Here is a 19678-nt window from a genome sequence, read left to right on the forward strand (position 1 = left end):
AAATCAAATATAGTTGGCCTTCCATATCTATAGGTTCTATATATATGGATTTAACCAACCATGGATTGAAAATACTTCCACCCTCACATGCCTCACACTGGCCCTACTGCCTCCAGGACTCACTCATTTACACCCAGAAGGCCAACACATAGCAAGCACTCTACCCACAGTGGGTAGAGGCTCCAGGAGAGTCAAGACCAATAGTCACTAACTTAGGCCATATGACTGGAGCAAAGAGACAGAGAGGTGGATAGAATAGTGGGCAGAAAACATACCAAGGGTTTTGGTCTTCTATCATCAATGTGGAAGTTTATTTTTTAACAAAACATTTAATTTTAAGATAAGTGTAGATGCATATGTACACGTAGTTGGAAGAAATAGAGACCCCTCCACACTTTCCTTCAATGGTGAGAGTTTGTGTATCTATATTGCAATTCCTCGATTGGGATACTGACAGTGATGCAGTCCCAGAACATTTCTATTACCACCAGGATTTCCCAGTTGCCCTTTTATGTGTAAATGGAGTCACTTATGTCAAAATGGAGCTGGAAGGGCCAGGAAGGCAGGTTCCCTCATGCACATATGACTATGTTAAGAACCATTAAAAAGTATCTCTATAACAAAAACAACTTCCAGGTAAATTACTTTTATAAGGACATTCTCTAGCAACAGCCCAACATTAATGATTAGTAATTGCCAATTCTTGAAATGAGCTCCTACTATAGTCAACGAGGTTTATTTCAAAACAGTTTTTGTTGAACTCTTTTTGTTTTTAAAGGCTTTTCCTTGCCCTACCTGTTGTAGATGGACTTATGGTCTGCCAATAGCTTGCATATTCTGGACTGCAATCCCTTACTATTCCCGAATAAATGCTTTGTTCTGGAGATGTGGTCTCTTTGTTATTCAATTTAAGTTGACAACAATCACATGCACTTTCCTGACACCCTAAACTTCTACACTTCACCCCTGGCAACCACCAATCTCTTCTTCACTTCTATAGTCTTGCTAAGTAAACTAGGTGCAGTGGCAAAATCTATAATCCCAGCAACTTGGGAGGCTAAGGGAGGAGAATCACAAGTTTGAGGACAGCTTGGGCAAGGACAATTTAGCAAGACCCTATCTCAAAATAAAAAAAGGGAGGCAGGGCTGGGAATGTAGCTCAGTGGCAGAGTGCTTACCTAGCAGATGTGAGGCACTAGGTTTGATCCTTAGCACCACATAAAACCAAAGAAAAAAAAACAAAGGCATTCTGTCTATATACAACTACCAAAAATAAATAAATAAATAAATATTTTTAAAAGGGGCTGGAAATGTAGTTCAGTGGTAAAGCACCCCTGGATTTGATATCAGTATAGTGTGTCACACACACAGTTAGAAAAATGAAACCAATATATAACCTTTTAGACTAGCTTTTTCCTGTGTGTATTGTATATTTTTGGCCTGGTACTGGGAATTGAACCCAGGAGTGCTCTGCCACTAAGGTACATTCCAGTCCTTTTAATTTTGAGACAGGGACTCTGCTAAGTTTCTGAAGCTGGCCCCAAACTTGTGGTCTCCTTGTCACACTCTTTGGAATCACTGGTATTACCAGAGTGCACTAAAGAACCTAGCTTCAGATTGGTTTTCTATGCCTATCCAGGTTCTCCCAGGTTGTTGTGTTTACCCATAGTTGGTTCCTTTTATTGCTATGTTGTCTACAACAGCTTATTTAACCATTCACCTGTTGAAGGACATTTATCTATTTACAATGAGATCCTACTATAGCCAATAAGGTTTATTTCAGAATAGTTTATGTGAACTTCTCTTTGTTTTGTAGTTCCTAGCTATTACCAATAAAGCTGCTATTAATATTTATGTACAGAGAAGTTTTTATTTCTCTGGGAAAAATCTCCAGGATGGCAATGCTGAATTGCAATGATAGTTGGAAGAAGCTGCCACATTCTTCCCAGAGGGTATACCGTCTACATCTGTTTTTTTTTTTTGCAGCACTGCAGATAAAATTTAGGGCTTCACACATGCTAGGTAAGAACTCTACCACTGAGCTACACTCCTAACCCTGTCACTTCTTTTTATTTCCATCATTATGATAAGTCATTCTCTAACTGTGGTTTTAATTTATACACTTTCTCATGTGTTTATCTACTATCTTTATAGCTTCTTCCATGAAGTCTCTTCATGTCTTTTGTACCTTCTTAATAAGATTATGTGTGTGTGTGTGTGTGTGTATGTATTTTTAGAGTTCTTTATATATTCAATACTAGTCCTTTCTCAGATATGTGGTTTACACAGATTTTTTTCTCACTCTATAGTTTCTTTTCATTCACTTAAGAGAGTCTTTCTCAAGCAAAAGTTTTTAAGAGGTCTAATATCAGTTTTTCTCTTTATGGTTCTTGCATTTGAGGTCAAGTCTAAAAACTCACCAACCCTAGATCCTGAAGATTCCTTCTTCTTTTTTTTTTTTCTAAAAATTTTATAGTTTTACATTACTTAAGTCTCTGAACCATTGTGAGTTACCTCCAAACCACAACTTAGCCCACATATTTCCTTCCACCTCAACAGTCCCAGCCCAGCACAGGCCCTAGTAAAGGACTTGCACTATTTTCCTTGCTTTTTTGTATTCATCCAGGCCTTTTTGAATTCACAAGTGCTTCCCAAGCCTCCTCCTTCTCAGGGCAGACTGTGAAGTCACTTCTGCCCTGGAAGGTTAGTCCTCCCATGAAAACAGATGCCTGTTTTCCTTTAGGCCTCAGATGGCCCCAAACAATCCATCTTCATTGTCCTGCAAGAGTCCTGCCCGCATCAAGAAATGTTCAGTTTAATTCTGTCTTCATTTCCTTCATCCCACTTTTTGGCTTAACTACATTACTGGCTGGGTAGTTAATAATGGTCTCTCTTGCAAGGCTATACATCCCTTAGGAGATAAAGTTTGTTATTTCTTACAACCATTGGATCCCCAGCATTTGGTATATGGTAGGTGGTTAGTAGTTGCAGAAGGGATGATGAGCACAGCATGAAGGTGAACTGGTCTCCAGGAAGTAGCTAGCTAAAGGCCAAGGTAGCCCCTCTGTGGCCAACTGGAGAACTGCAGCTCCCGCCCCGACCGAATCCCACTGCTCCAAAACTGCCCAAGCCCCTCCCCCACTGGCCTTCCAAGACTCTGGGAATGGAATCTGGAAGCCTTCCTCATCCATCAGGTTTCAAGGACATCTTCTCTTTTTTTTGGTACTGGAGATTGAACCAAGGGGTTCTTAACCATGGAGCCACAACCCCAGCCCTTGTTTATATTTTACTTAGAGACAGGGTCTAAGTTGTTTAGGGCCTTGGTAAATTGCTGAGGCTGGCTTTGAACTTGCGATCCTCCTACCTCAGGCTCCCAAGCAGCTGGGTTTATAGGCATCTGACACCAGGGTGGTACCTGGTGACTCCTTGATCTTTTCCATGCAAAATCTGCTCCTTTCTCCAGGGTTAGGTAAGGGAGGGTCCCTCCAAAAGACTTTCTTTCCCCAAAGAAGCTAAGGAGTAGGGAGAAGACCACAATGGGAAGAGCACAGCTGCCTGTGAGGAAGGATGATAGGAATCCACGTGGGTTGTGCTAGTGACTCTGATACAGTCACAGAGGATCTGGACCCATCAGTGAAACCCTACTGAGGTCAAAGTCTCAGTCTCAAGGGGGCTTGGCAGTGGGAGAGAAAAATGTTGGGTGGTGGAAAGAGGCTTCCAAAGGTCATAACTCCTGCCAAGGTCCCCAAGTCAGTGCTGACCAAACCTGGGGCAGAGACTATGTGAGCCTACTGTGGTGCTCCAGTGTCCCAAGAGGTGTACCCAGCCAATGGCAGGTGCTGGGTAAACAACAATGCTGGCACTAGCAGGACATATACCTTGTTCTCCAAGGCTGCAACCTGGGAAGCAGGGAACAGCAAAGCCTCTTCCTTCCTCTGGAATCCTATAGCTGGTTTTTGGGCCAGGGGATAAAGCGGTAGGATAAAAGAGAGATAGGTACCTCTGCATAATGAACATAATTTTAAACATCCTCAAATTGAAATAAATCCAGGTATTATTGTATAGAATGCACATTATTATTATTTTAAATCAAAGAATGAAACCTCAAAGGCTTTTTTTCTGGGGCGGGGGTGGGGTGGTGGTGGCTTCTGGAAAGCCCTGTCCTGTCTTCCAGGGAACCTGTGGTGAAGAAGTCTGAACACAAGCCTGTGAACCAGGCTGCTGAGAGCCCTCCTCTCTCTCAGGGTTCTTCTTGTTTGACATTTTTAGAAACATTCCAGCTCATTTCAGGTGGGCTTGGCAACAGATAAGGGTGAGGTTTCTATCTATATTAAACTACAGAGTAAAAGCAGTTTACTTGGCCAGTAGTGTGGTAAAGTCTCAGCATCTGAAAATTTGGAGGGGGAACTGGTCTGATGAATAGTATCTGAACTCTCTCACTATGCCCTCTCTCCAGGTGGCTTGGCTGAACCTCAGGGGTCCTCATCAATCAACTCAGTGAAGGATCTTGGAGTCACTGTGGGCTCTGCTCACTGGTTCTGGTTCCCTGACCTGGTACTAGCACTGACTGGCCTTGACACCTGGGCCTCTCACTCTACATCCTGGGGAAGAGAACTGGACAGAATGCCTTTCTTGGAGGGCTTCCTTACCTCCCTCTTGAGTGGGGCTACATATGTCCAAGAGTTGGTAGCAGGGTCATAGCGCTCCACAGCATTCAAGTCATTGTGGTAGTCTCGGCCTGCCACAGCATAGATGTACCTTCCCACAACACACACACACAGGTCTGCATGCTCCTGCTGCAAGGACTGGATCTGGAACCAGCGGTTGTGTCGTGGGTCATACCTTTGAGGGGACATGAGAAAAATATATCACTGATCAGTGCCCTTAGGGCCTACACTTCCTATTCCCGCCTCTTCCCCTTTGCCACAGGATGTCCTGATGGTCCCTCCACCCTGGCAGCCCCCAGTTGCTAAGAAATGCTGACCCACAGTCATGTAAACAGGTTGCTACACACCTGCACACATGTGCACCCACATACATGGCCTGGAAGGTATGACCAGGAGCCTCTGGCATTCCTGCCTATCACGGTGGTCCCTTCTAGCTGTAACCTCTGGGGTGGTTTCTAGCCCACTCAACTATCCACCCCAGGCCATCCAACAGCTATTCCCACAGCCACCTCCATCTCACCTGTCCCCATTTAGTAAGGCTCCCAGTTACAGCCTCTCAACTAGATGCTCAAGTATACCCTGCACACAGTCTCCATCATACCCTCAGCCTTGCAATATCTAGCATGTGCCAGGCTCCTGTCTGCCACTTTTCATGCATCTGAAATATTTATCTTGTTCCCTGAACTCATGGCTTTCCTGACATCCCCAGCTGGAGATTTCTAGTGGGGGCACTAACTTCTGCCATGAACTATGGTCAATGGGAAAGGTCCTGTGGGTTTCTGGGAACCCACCCAAGAAGACAGACACAGGGCTGGCTGCAAGAAGCCCATAAGGCTGGAGAAGTCTGGTCCTAGGAAGTTTTTTGTCCTGAGAATACCTGGGAGTGTGATCTGCAATGTTAAGCATTCCAAGTTCGAGGTGTATGGAGAAGGCAGGGGGTTCAGTATAAGGAGGAAGGGATGCTAACCTCCTGCTGAGCCTAGCACGATTCCAGCATTGTCACTGTAGTTCCCTCTCCTGATACGGGGTCTAGCTCATGTCCCATTCACAGGTAGTATAGCTGTACCCAAGGCACAACCCTTCCTTTCTCTTTCCCTACCAACTGTCATAAAAATGTCTAATTCCCAAACAGTAAGCATTGTTCTCCTCCCCTACATGGGATCAATCACTTCCATATTGCCCACCCCCACTATCCTCTCAGGTTTCCTCTCCTCTCCTTTGCTGTGATTCCCCTTCTGCCTGTCTGGGGTTTCTGACTCTTCACTGGGGTAATTTCAGTCACCCAGGACTGCCAACTGTTATCCACTGCTTTCTCTTACACTTTGGACCCATTCTGCAAACACCTCTCAGTCATCTCCACCTGGCTGCTCCCCTGTCCATGCTCCTGTCCACACCACCAAAGTGCCTGCTCACACCTCCAAAGCCAAACGCGCAAGCTTAGCACCAAGGCCCTTCATTGTACACAGTCTACCTTTCCAGCACCTGCTGCTCTGGGGTTGCCCCAATTCCTGAAAGTCTCTACCCTTTCTCTCCACAACCAGTCCTGCCACTCTGCTGTGCCTATATGGAACACACAGATAGGTGTAGTGCTGGGTGAGAAAAAGATGAAACCTGAGCCACCAAGGGCCAGGACTTGTGAGCCTTAAGCCCCCCAACTCTATTCCTGACCCATGGCTGGCCCTTTCCCCAGAGGCAACCACAGCATCTATCAGCTGGCACTAGCATCTACCCAGCTCTGTTTCTGAAGCCTCCTTGCCCAAGTACCCAGGGAGTTATGGCCTCTTTCAAATAAGTGTTTTATTTCTCCAGAGGAAGACCAATTCCAAGGAGAACAAGTCTTACTTCAACTGACTTTGAAAATAATAAACTAAGTTTTATTTGGCCTTTATCTTATGCTGGCTAGTGAAGAACTCAGTTTCATTCATTACCAAAACCAAAAGTTAGGGGCCAGGGATGTGGTGCAGTGATAGTGCACTTTGCCTAGCACGTGTAAGGCCTTAAATTCAAAAAACAAAAACCACAAGTTAGATGTACTCTATAGCTACTCTTCCAGGACCTGTCCCCTGGCCAGCTCTTCCCCTCTAAACAGGAATATAGGAAAGAGGTACCTCAGGAGGTGGGGCAACCAGGAGAGAAGAAATACATCTGGATCGTACCAACCTGTCCCTGTCTAGCTGGGTATACCAATGCTTTTTTTTTTTTTTTGGACTGGAGATTGAACCCAGAGGTGCTTTACCACTGAGCCACATTCCTATTCTCCCCTTGTTCTAATTTGTTTTTAGTTGTTGATGGACTTAAAAAAAATTATTTATATGTGGTGCTGAGAATTGAACCAAGTGCCTCACACACGCTAGGCAAGCGCTACCACTGAGCCACAGTCCCAGGCCACATTCCCTTCCCTTTTTATTTTTCAGACAGGGTCTCATTAAGTTGCTTAGGGCCTCACTAAGTTGCTGAGGCTGTCCTCAAACTTGTGATTCTTCTGACTAAGCCTCCTAAGTCACACCTCCCAAGCACACCACTGTGTCTGGCCTAAGGCATCACTTTTAATCTCTTGGCATTCACTCAGTTTTCATACCTACCCAAAGGAGTGATATCACCTGCCTAGAAAGCTATCATAAGGGATCATAAAGTACAAGTCTTTGTTAACTTGTGAGGAGCGTATAAAGGACTGGACTTCATTTTTTAACTCCTAGATCTCTGAACAGCATTTGGCTTGGGGTAAACATGCACTGTCTGTTGACTAGAAAATGAAAGGGTACTACCATTAAGGAAATCATTCATTCGTTCTACAAATACTCACTTGCTACAGCTCCTGGCATGGGGAATTCAGAGAGGCCAGGGCCTGCCTTCTACTGCAAAAGGGGAAATAGGTTAAACAGAGCAAACCAGTGCTCAATATAATGCCAGATCCCTTGGGGCGGGGGAGTAAGCTAGGTGGAGAGAGTGGGTTATCAATCAGGGAGGGTGAGGGAGGGTACAGATCTCTTCCAGTGACTAGGAAAGGCTCCCTGAGAAGGCATTGTCTGAGATCTGAATGACAGAGGTACAAGCCAGGGAAAGGTCTGGCTGGGCCTGGCAGTTCAGGCTCATGGAGGACCTGTTAATTGACTAGATAGGGCTGTTCCTGTACATTGTGCTCCCTTAAGCACATGCCTCTCCTGCTCTTATTTTGGAACAGGCCACATCAGCATCTGCTTCTCCCACCAGAGACAAGACCCTCTGGATACCTCTATTTGCTTCCTTCTGCTCTCCTATCTTCTCAGTTTCTTAGACTAAGTTCATTTGGATTTTATGACTTCAGATTTAAGAAAATGTGTATGTGTACACTCACACACACTCAATCACACTGACACAATAGGTCAAAAATTTAGACATAACCAAACTTTTGTGGATTTTTTTTTCTTTTTTGTGTCCTGTCTTTTAAGTGCTAAGGATTGAGCCCAGGGTCTCACCCATGTTAGGAAAGGGACTATCACTGAGCTGTATAGCTCCTCTTTATTGGATTAATTTTTCACTTTGTCAGAACAGATCCTCAAATATTTTTCCTAATAAAAAAATCTTTACTATTGCATAAAAAGATGTAGTTTTAGTCACTGCTATGGATTATGTTTGGGTCCTCCCAAATTCTTATGTTTAAGCCCTAATACCTTATGTGATGGTACTTGGAGACAGGGAAGTAATAAGGTCACAACAATAGGGATTCCATGATGCTATTAGTACCCTTATAAAAGGGAGAGGATAGTGCTGGCTCTCTCTACCATGTGAAGACATAGCAAATCAGAGCCCTCACCAGGACCAACCAGCATCATAATCTTGTATTTCCTAGGATCCAATTGTGAGAAATATATGTTTGTGTTTAAGATATTCAGTCTGTGGTATTGGTTATAGCACCCTTTATTGACTAAGTAACTCTAATCCAGATTTTTTGGAATGCAAAACTATTGCAAACTCAGAGGTGAAATCTAGAGCTGGTACAAAAATTTAACAAGGGAGGGTCCTTGTTAAATTTAGTAGGTTGTTTTTCCTCTGTATTTCTATGACTTAAGCATTTCCCTGACTATTAATGTTTTAAAATCTATCAAAAAAATTCTAAATTTAAATATACTTTAAAATATTAACAGCCATGGCAATGCAAAAGGAGAAAAAAAAAAAAAACCTAAATTATTATTTTAGGTAAAGTCAGGGCACATGACAACATGGGAAAGGCTACTACTAAGTGTTAAGTAGTAGGGGTACTGGTACCCAGAAGGAAAAGTATAAGAACAACATGGGCAATTGCTGTGGTTTGGATGACTGTCTGAGGTTTACATATGAAGAGTTGGTCCTCAAGGTGGCAATACTGGGAGTGCTATAGACCTTTAAGATGCTAGGCCTAATGGGAGGTCCTCAGGTCACTAAGAAGACTGTGGGACAGTGGTCTCTTCCTCTCTTTCTGCATCCTAGTTCGAGGTGTGACTACTTGGTCCAGCATACATGCTCCCACTATTACCATCTGCCCTCACAGAGGCCAAATCAATGGGTACCCACACACACACGACTTGATCTTAGAACTTGAACCTCCCAAACTATGAAATAAATAAACCTTTTCTCTTTATAAATTAGTTGCCTCAGGTATTTCATTATGGTAAGGTGATGCAATCAAATAAATATAGATGCAATCAAAGAAAGAAGAGAAAATGTATCATCATGGAGGCAAATACAATTTGCTTTAAGAAAGGTAAATTTTCACATGCAGTTTATGTATCCATGCCGGGGAATGAACCCAGGGAACTCTACCATTGAGCTATATACCAGCCCTTTTTATTATTTTTAAAATTTTGAGACAGGGTAAAGTTGCCCAGGCTGGCCTCAAACTTGCCATCCTCCTGCCTGAACCACCATGCCCTGTTTGTATCGGAGCTTAAGGCTATAACCTGGCAAGTACTAACTCCTTAGAATGCAAATTCTAACCTACCGCAAAATATTTCTTTTTTATATTCTAAGGCTTGTGAACTATGAAGGGGGAAAATGGAGAAAGAGCCAATCTCTTAGAACATTCAAATTAAGAAAATCAGGGTTGCTCTCTACTTCCTGTTTGCCATGTCCTAAACCACTTTCCTCCTCCATGCCCTTCTGTCATGATGTTCTGCTTCATCTTGGACCCAATGCAAAGGAGTCAACCATCTATGAACTGAGACTTCTGAAACTGGCCTTGGGTATGCTAGCAAGTGCTCTACCACTGAACTATACCTCCAGCCCTGTTTTTAAAAATACCTTTATTTTATTTATTTACTTTTATGTGGTGCTGAAGATCAAACCCAGTGCCTCACATGTGCCAGGCAAGCACTCTACCACTGAGCTACAACCCCAGTCTGGTCTGGTTTTTTAAAGAATGCTGTGGGGCCTGTTGCTCCATGCTGTCTACAAAGGTAGCAGCCATCTCCTATTTGGCATCATGGCTCCCCTCAGACCTCTGGTGAAACCCAAAATTGTCAAAAAGAGGACCAAGAAGTTCATCTGGCACCTGGTCAGACCAATATGCCAAAAGTAAGCACAACTGGTAGAAACCCAGAGATACTGACAAAAGGGTACAGAGAAGATTAAGGGCTAGATCCTTATGACAAACATTGGTATGAGAGCAGCAGGAAAACAAAGCATGTGTTGCCCAGAGGCCTCCAGAAGTTCCTGATCCACATTATCAAGGAGCTGGAAGTGCTATTAATGTGCAACAAACCTTCCTGTACTATGACTGCTCACCATGTTTCCTTCAAGAACCTTAAAGTCAGCATGGAACAGCCCAGCAGGCCATCAGATTGACCAATTCCAATACCAGACTGAGTAGGAAAGAAAATGAACAGGTGGCTCATGTGCACATTTTTATGTATGCTTAAATAAACTATAAAAACTGCCAAAAAAGAAAAGAAAACCAACCTTGACTATTCTTGCATGTACACCTTTCCCAATTCGTTTTGAAATTATATTATCTTGTCCTAGAAAAAAATCTGTTTATATTTTGTGTTTCATTACATTTAGTATAATAATTTGCAGAGGACTTGGTATAACTCTGTTTATGTAGGTCCTATATGCTCTTAAGTAAAGTAGTATAGGTTATCCATATAAATCTTACACATTTTATAGTTATTCTTAGATATTTTATAATTTCCCTGCTTTGTATGGGATCCTTTTTTGTTATTTTTTAAAATTTTTTCATCTCTATTATTAAAGCTATTGATGTTCTTATATTGATCTTCTAACTAGCTATTTTATTAATGTTTTCATAAATTTTTACTTGATATTCTAGGATTTTGCAGGGTAGTTTTCTCTTTCTAATCCACTTACCCCATATTTCTTTCTTTTTGTCTTATTGTTTAGAGCTTCAAATACCATGCTGACTATTAACAACATTATGATGGATATATCTTCCCTGTCTTATTTCTAATTTCTATTTTAGAGAAATTGTTTCCAGAATAAGATGTTTCCCTATTTTTCTTACTAGATATTCTTTATTAAGTTAAGAAAATATATTTTTCTGACCTGAGAGGACGTTTTATCACATGTGCCTGTTGAACTTAACAACTGATTGGCATTTGTCAGCTCTACAGTTTTTCTCCATATATATGCACAATATGTATGTGTCATGAATCACATTCAAATACTTTATAATGTTTAATGATCTTTACATTCCTGTAATTAAAACCATAAATCAGGAAAAATAAAATTAAAAAAGAAATTCAGGGCTAAAGTGGTAGAATGTTCAGCATACATGAGGCCCCAGGTTCAATGTCCAGGAATACACACATACACACAAAAGATGCATTTGGTAGTTTGGAGACCACTGGGAGATGAAGGAAGTTTCTCATTTTGTAGAAACGATAGAAAAACAAGTTAGCTGGTAGGCAGGTCAGCATGCCATGGCCCTCCCCATCACCTCAACCCTGTGAGTGCCTACTCTTTTCAAGGCATGTCTCACCAACTCTACCTACCATTGTGATCCAGTTCCCAGTCTGGAGTTTGAGACTGTGGTTATTGATTACAGGGGTTAATATTAGCTTCAGCCAGAGTTGGGCTTTGGTTTTATAGCACATGTCCACCAGAAGTGAATCTGGACTATTGTCTTGAGCAAAACTGAGATCAACGGCCCCATTACAGGAGGACAGGGTACAGGGTCAGGCAGACTACCTAGCTGTCACCCCCAGGGAATGGACGCAGAGTTGTCTACAACTTCTATCTACAGAGATTTGCTTTACAGATTTGTGGGTTGCTTTAGGCAAGGAGGCTTGGCCTTGGTCCCACAGCTGCAAAACTGAAGGAAGTTTTGAGGCTTGGCCAGAGGGAAGCCTGAACCTGGGGCAGTCACACCCATTAGGGACAGATAGCATTTGGTTAGAGAGAAAATAAAGGTAGTTATTTCCTTCTTTCTGAACTCTGTCATTCCTCATATTTAATCACAACATATTACTGGCAAGTTTTAGGTCACATTGGTATAACAAAGGTGACCGATTGCTTCCTGGGGCTTTGAAAGCAGAAGTGGATGAGGAATGGCTGTCTCTTTCTTAGGATCACTACGCTTGTATCCAAGTGGCACAGCCAAGCCAGACCCCATCCCCACCCTTACCGCAGAAAACAGAACATGAACATAAAACTGTGTCAGTGCCTAGCTAAGGGCTGCCAAAAGCAGTTAGCACTCTGCAGCACTCTCAGCCAGCAGGGTGGGGTGACTCCACATGCACCAAAGTATGGTAGAGGGTCCCCTGGAAACCCACTGGTAGCTGACATTATGGTATCCTGACCTATTATCTCTTGCTCTGTGCAAAGAAATGGATCTCTGAGATCACAGCCTTCTGACTGATAGAGCTAGAAGCATCCTATAGAACATAGCAACCCACAAAACCTCCTAAGAAAATTGCCTCCTCCCAGGAGGACCTTGTACCTAGCACTCAGATGTATACTGGGACAAAGAGAATTTAGCAGAAGGCTCAATATTGTTTGTTGGCCCTTCCTGATCCTCAGGCTGAGCATATTCTCAGGTGGGCATGGCAGCAGGAAGTCATCCTCTACCATGTGGGACAGTTAAAAGAGAAGTAAGAGCAGAGAAGACCAGCAAGGAAGCTGAAATAAAAAACAGCAAAGCTTAAGAGAGAACAAGATGAAAGAAGTAGCTACCCTGTCCAGAATTCTTCAGCTTCTTCCTGCCATGGCTTCCCACTCCTTAGGTTGAGCCAGTCAGGCTCCTCCATGGCAAAGCTGAGATCCAAGGTAAGGAGGTTTCTGAGAAGCAGGGGAGGAGGGGAAAAAGAAAAGAAAGCAATCCTGGTGCCCCTTTTCCTTGTATTGCTATAGTCCACATTCTCTGAATTCACCTGGATTTTATTCTACAAAACAAGTATATCTCTGACAAGCTGCAACCTTCATGTAAAAAGCAAACTGAAGAACTAAGTCTGTGGTGACATGCCCTTCACATGTCTGCTGATCAGGCTTCTTAATACATGACTCCTGCACTTCAGTGTTACCTGAACATAAAGGTACCAACAAGTGGCCTTTCCTACCTCCAGCATCGGGACTCAGCTCGGAATCCTTGGACATTGTTGTCCCCTCCAATCAAATACACGAAGTTGTTGAGAACTGCAATGCCCTGGTTGGACATGCGGGGGGCCAGAGATGCAGTGAAGTGTTTCCATTCTCCTAGCAGGGGGTTCAGGTACTTGGCCTGGTCACTGAGGACTGTGGATGGTGTGGAGTGAATGCCCCCAAACCCTACAACACACTGGAAGTCTGAACGAAGCTCCGTCTGGGGGCTCTGCAGGCTGGGCTGCAGGCTCTCATTCCGATGATACATAAGGGCACTGGCCACTGTGTCCCTCAGTGGGCTGGGGTCCAGCTTGTCATGTAGCCGCTGAAGGACCTCGGCTTCCATCAGAGGAAACCGCACTGTTTCAAGGAGCTTGGGAGGTTCATGCAGGGAGATCTGGTCAGCCTGCACCTGCTCCAAGGTGTAATGGTAGAGCAGGGCCCCCTCATACACCTCAGTCTCACAGGATACCTCCAGGCGATTGCTGCTGAGGAGGGAGTAGACCTTCTCCAAGGGAAGCTGGCGATACTTGTCAGTCCGCGAGAAGGCTACAAAGTTTTTGAGGATGTAGGTGTCCAGCTGCTCCGTCAGGCGGCTCAAGTCAAAAAGCTCTGCCAGCCGGTAGACATCAAGGATGTTCTCCTCATCCACCCAGGACATGAGGAAATCACAGCAGAAATGGATAATTTCTGGGATCTGCAAAGAGAAGGACACCCACTTAAGCCTGGGTTGGCCAACAGCATTGAGGAGTGGGATAGAGTGATGGCAGAAATAAAGCTTACACAGCCCCTCTCAACTGTCCCTAACCTTTCCAGACACACTAGAGATATTTGGGGATTACAACAGACTGACTGGAAAACATACCAAATGGGCCAAATGTGGCATATTCTTAATCCCCAAGCCTCAGTTTCCTTATTTATAAAACAGGAATAGTTAAAGTTGAGAGGAATATGTTGACAAATGCACAGGAACTAGCTGGCACAGAGGGGATCCTTCATATATGCCAACTATCTTTTTACATCAAAAGTACAGGCTCTCCAGAGAAGAATGAAGCAACATAAACTGTCACTGTGTCAGGCATCCCTGATTGGGAAGGTGCCCTGGACTACTCCCTGACCCCACCTAGGGCTTTTTATAAGAGTCTGCCTCTCCAAAGTACAGGGACTGAAAACATATATCCAGTTCTTTTCTCCTGCTAGACTCTCACTATAGGCAGCTCAGTCAAAGCTGCAGGCCCAGAGATCCCACCAGAGCCCATGAGGCCTAGGCCCAGGCCCAATGTCACACACAATCAAAACTTCCAGCAGAGCATCTCCAGATACCTGCCCAGCATTCACCTCAAGACCATGACTTGGCTTTCTTGAAAATCTGGCAAGCCATCCTGAGACTCCTGCCTGAGTCAAGAGACCTATTTGACTCCAGTGAGAGCAGAGTCCCCAAGTGTCTGAATGACCTATTCTCAACTGCATAGAAGCACTGATGGATGGGAAGGAAAACAACTGAGAGAATGGCAATTGGATGAGAAGGAGCCAAGAACTGATCTATAACCTGACCTGCTCTCTGCCAATGCTGTTCAAGGATACCCTGGGCTCTGATAGGCAAAGCATGGCAGAAGACAAGACATAAGGATGTGCTCTAGTGAAAAATACCTGGGATGACAAACCAGGTGCTGATAAATTCTTTAGGAAATGGGATTTTAGAGTTTCTTTAAAAATGGAAATATAGTCAGAAATGGTGGTGCATGCCTATAATCCCAGTGACACAGAAGGCTGAGGCAGGAGGATCATAAATATGAGGCCAGCCTTAGCAATTTAACAAGATCTTCAACAACTTAGCAAGACCCTGTCTCAAAATAAAAAAATAGGTCTGGGGTTGTAACTCAGTGATAGAGTGCTTGCTTTCCTTGCATGTGTTAGACACTGGGTTCAATCCTCAGCACCACATAAAAAATATCAATACCAATAAAATAAAGGTATTGTGTCCACTACAAAGGAAAAAAATATTTTTTAAAAATAAATAAATAGATAAATGAAAAGTAAGTTTACTGGTAAAGACTTCAGCTCTTGGGTTCAATTCCTAGTACCAATAAATAAATAAAAATAAAAATGGGAGTATAGCTAGACTTCTCTATTTGCAGGTTCTACTTGTGAAGAAACCAACTATAGGTAAAAAAAAAATATTCAAGGGCTGGGGATGTGGCTCAAGCGGTAGCGCGCACGCCTGGCATGCGTGCGGCCCAGGTTCGATCCTCAGCACCATATACAAACAAAGATGTTGTGTCCACCGAAAACTAAAAAATAAATATTAAAATTCTCTCTCTCTCTCTCTCTTAAAAAAAAAAATTCAAGGCAGGTACAGTGTGCACACCTGTAAATCTAGTGGCTTGGGAAGCTGAGACAGGAGGAATGTGAGTTCAAAGCCAGCCTCAACAACAGCGAGGGGCAAAAAAACTCAGTGAGACCTTGTCTCTAAATAAAATATAACATAGGACTGGGGGTGTGGCTCAGTGGTTGAGAGTGCCCCTGAGTTCAATGCCTGGTACTCCGCTCCCAAAAAATTTGAAAAAACAAATTGCATCTGTACTGAACACATACAGACTTTTTCTTGTTATTATTCCCTAAAGAATACAGCATAACACCCTATTTACATACCATTTACATTGGATTAGATACTTCAGTAATCTAAAGATAATTTATGACAGGAGGATGTGCATAGGTTATATACAAATATCATACCATTTTATAAGGGACTTGAACATCCTTAGAATTTGGTATCTGCAGGGGATCCTAGAACAAATTCCCCAAGGATACAGAGGGAGGACTGTACCTGATCAATAAATTAACTATTGCACATAGTGGAATTTTACTGGTATTTGAAGCTTATTAATAAACATTTAACTCTTTTTTAAAATTCAAAAGAAAGCTCAGGCTTGCTTACCAGGTGATATGCTAAGGGCTAAATAGACACCTGCAAACTGTTAGGGAGGTATGTGCTCCACATGAGATATCCCCATGGTGCTGTGTTAGGTTCTGAAAGTCTTCATTTGACCACTTGTTTTATACCTTAGCAGGCACTTCTGCTTTGCATCTTTCTTCTAAACTACTACTTCTGTCATAGGCCTGGGTCCTGAAGACCAGGTTTTGAGGAGAATGTGAGAGCCAGCTCTAGATGAGCTTGAGAAGCAATTCCCTGGAAAGAACCCGCTCTCCTACACCTGAACCTCTCTGCTTCCCATCCTATCCTTCCTATGCTGTTTTCAGAGCCCTGTGATAGATGGAATTTCATGGGGGATACAGCCGAGGCACACCCATGCAGAGGCCCACAAAAGGCACAGAGAAGGGAAGCATTTGCATGGGGTGACCCAGAAAGAACAGTTTTGTTGAGCCAAGCATGGTAGTGCATGACTGTAATCCCAGTGGCTCAGGAGGCTGAGACAGGAGGATCAAAAGTTCAAAGCAAGTCTCATCAATGGCAAGGTGCCAAGCAACTCAGTGAGACCCTGTCTCTAAATAAAATACAAAATAGGGCTGGGATGTGGCTCAGTGGTCAAGTGCCCCTTAGTTCAATCCCTGGTACAAAAAAATAAAATAAAATAAATAAATAAATAGAAGAGTTTTGTTGGAATTCAGACCCAGGTCTCTGGGGACACTATGAAGTCAGATCCTGGAATAGCACAGAGCACAGCATACAGGGGCAAGCTACCAGTAGTCACTTGCTATAGTAACAAATGGTCTCCATGCTGTTATGCCAGGTAAAACTACTTTACAGGCTGGGGCTGTAGCTCAGTGGCAGAGTGCTTGCATAGCATGTGTGAGGCACTGGGTTCAATCCTTAGCACCACATAAAAATAAAAACAAATAAAATAAAGGCATTCTGTCCATCTACAACTACAAAAAAAAAAAAATTTAAAAACTTGCTTTATACAACACTGATTTGTAAAAAATACACTAAAAACAAAGTCAGTTGCTGCCCCCAAGATGGCCTCGGGCTCTCAGGAGCAATGGTCAAACCAACAGAGACTGCGGTGTCTGTGCTGAGAGGTGAGAAGGAAAGTAGTGTTAGGGAGGATAATTTGGTATCCATATGCATGAGCAATGCATGGAGGAGGAGAGGGCAGAAACCAGCTAGGAGGAGGATAGAGAGAGACGGAAACCTGAACAAATGTGAAAGAAATGGAAACAGAACAGAGACAGTTACAAGCATGATTAAAGAGGATGGACTTATCCAAACCTGAATAAAGTGAATGAAAAAGATGGAAAGTCTCAAGGAGTCTGAAGTTCTGGGCCCAGGGTGCTGGTACAGTGGTCAAAGGACTCAGATCAAGGAGACTAAGGGGAACTTCAGGAGGGTGCACAACATGGAAAAGGAGACGGACAGGAGGATCTCAGTCACACTGTGGGGAGATTTTCTGAGCCAGCTGAGGAGGAAAGGGCAGTGCTGGGAGGTTGGAGAACCAGATGAATGTTCCCATGCAACCATGACAGGGAGGTAGGAATAAGAGAGATCTCTCAATGAAAGAACACAAGGAAAATCTTCTGCTATAAAGGCCACACTGGCTCAACTCCACCCACCCCTCATGCAAGTACTGTAAGGCAAATCATGCTTCGATCAGCCTAACAAGTATGTATGGAACACCTCATACCCAACCAGAGAGCAAGCAGGGTGTGGGAGGCTACCACAGCCTTGGTGTGCCAGGTAGGGCCTCCAGATACCCACAAGACAGGTTGAGTTTTTCCTAACTGGCCCAAACAAGCTCTAAACTGAGTAAAAAGTCAAGCGTGACAAACTCAGTGTAACATTTCATTTCACTTTCTAGAAAAGTGGGAAGAAGTGACTCAACCTAGACTGAGCTTCTGACTAACACCTGAAGGTCCAGCCCTGTGTAATTGCTCCCACACTACTGAGTCAATGAAATCTTATGAAACTTAAGATACACCACCAAACCTTCAGAAATTTCTATACTTCTATAGGAAACAAGTATCTGAAAACAATTTTAAAGAGATGGGAGTGGCTGAACATAGAAAGCAGGCAGAAAAGGCCTGCACGTGCTGGGCTGGGGACACTGACACCATGGCACAAAGATCCTTACACACACAAGCCTCAGGGTCACCCCACTTGCCTTTCTGCAAGATCTTTTTCCTGGCAGGGAGACCAAGTCAGGGAGAAGGAGCAGCAAAAGAGTAAAGGGCAGAGGCATAAAACAAGGTTGCCCAGGGGTGTTGGAAGTCACTCTGCTTTAGCTTCTTCACTGCCTGGTGTCCTGACCCTTCTGACCCACATTATACCAATGCCACTACCCAGTGGGCACCATGGGTATCTGGAGAAACCCCAAGGGGATACAGATCTGCTTTGCTTGATGAGGTGAGCCTTACCTGAAGCTGGCAGGCAGCGACCAGTGTCTCCTGAACGTTGCTCAGGCTGAGCTCTAGTTCAGAGGTATATATGAAATGCAGGATTTGGCACATGGCATTGTAGGATACACCATGGATCAGGACCTCTTCCTGTTCCATCTCTTTCAATCCCCCAGCAAACATTCCTCTGCAAAGTTAAGAGAAAAGACCATAATTATAATAGTCAGATACCAGTCCAAGCCACAAAGAACATTTAGAAAGGAGAATCAAGTACCCAACAATAGGGTAACAGAGAGTGGGCTGCCTGGCAGTGTGCATAGTAGAATGCTGACCACTCTATGCTCCGAGTAAGCAGCATGCACATGGAAGTCAACCTATGGAAGGAGCCTGAGAGTCTGGGCAGCCATTCTAGAAATCACTTGTCTCCCTTTCCATGGGCTTTCAGGTGCCCCATATACACTTCATGAAGGCAAGCCCATGCCTGCTTGTTTTTTGCTTCATTCACTAGTGCAGTTCTCAGGTCAGAGCAGCAGCTACTCCAGAGTATGTTTGGAAAGAATATGTTAATTAGTGGGAAATAAGTAATAAAAATAAGAGTCATTGCATTCAACATATGTTTATTAAGCTCCTACCAAATGCTAATAACAATTTCCAGAGAAGAAGCGATAATCATGAAGTACATTGGAAAGATTCCTATGTACAAGTTTAATGCTAGCAAAGGACAAACAAGAAAAGTTTAAAAAAAAGAAAGAAAGAAAAGAAAAAAGTAAAAGAAGCATGGTATTTTGGATTTGGAAATGCTGGGAAGGAACTCAACAGGGCATCTGATCTGGGTGTAACTCACTGGAGCACTGAGATGAAGCAGGGATAGGCTCCTCCAAGGAACTGAGACCTAAGAGTAGGTTGGTAGCAGTACATGCCAGGCAGTGGAGGGCATCCCAGGTAAGGAGACAGGTGTTCAGATTCTGGGGCAAGGAAAAGCTTAGGGCAGCCAAGACAGGGGGAAATAAGTAGGAGGTGAGTCAGGACCAGGCAGGGTGGCAGGCCTCGTTACCTCTAGGGAAGGGTAGACTGTGCACTAAAATCTGAGTTTAATGAGACACTGCTGT

The 19678-nt window shown here is 43.6% G+C and overlaps 1 protein-coding gene and 1 pseudogene across 6 annotated transcripts in view; one reads left to right on the forward strand and one right to left on the reverse strand.

Moving 5' to 3' along the window:
• Klhl22 (kelch like family member 22) overlaps positions 1-19678 on the reverse strand; it is a 39069-nt gene that overhangs the window by 5218 nt on the left and 14173 nt on the right. For all 6 annotated transcript variants that reach the window (XM_027924298.2, XM_027924301.2, XM_027924299.2 and 3 more), the window contains 3 exons: positions 18591-18756; positions 13196-13914; positions 4650-4842 (listed from right to left, as the gene is read on the reverse strand). In XM_027924298.2, coding sequence (XP_027780099.2) covers positions 4650-4842; positions 13196-13914; positions 18591-18756 — 1078 coding nt within the window. The remainder of the gene's footprint in view (positions 1-4649; positions 4843-13195; positions 13915-18590; positions 18757-19678) is intronic.
• LOC114083128 (large ribosomal subunit protein eL32 pseudogene) lies at positions 10105-10540 on the forward strand (annotated as a pseudogene).

The sequence above is a fragment of the Marmota flaviventris genome, chromosome 1, assembly GCF_047511675.1.
Source record: "Marmota flaviventris isolate mMarFla1 chromosome 1, mMarFla1.hap1, whole genome shotgun sequence".
NCBI lineage: Eukaryota > Metazoa > Chordata > Mammalia > Rodentia > Sciuridae > Marmota > Marmota flaviventris.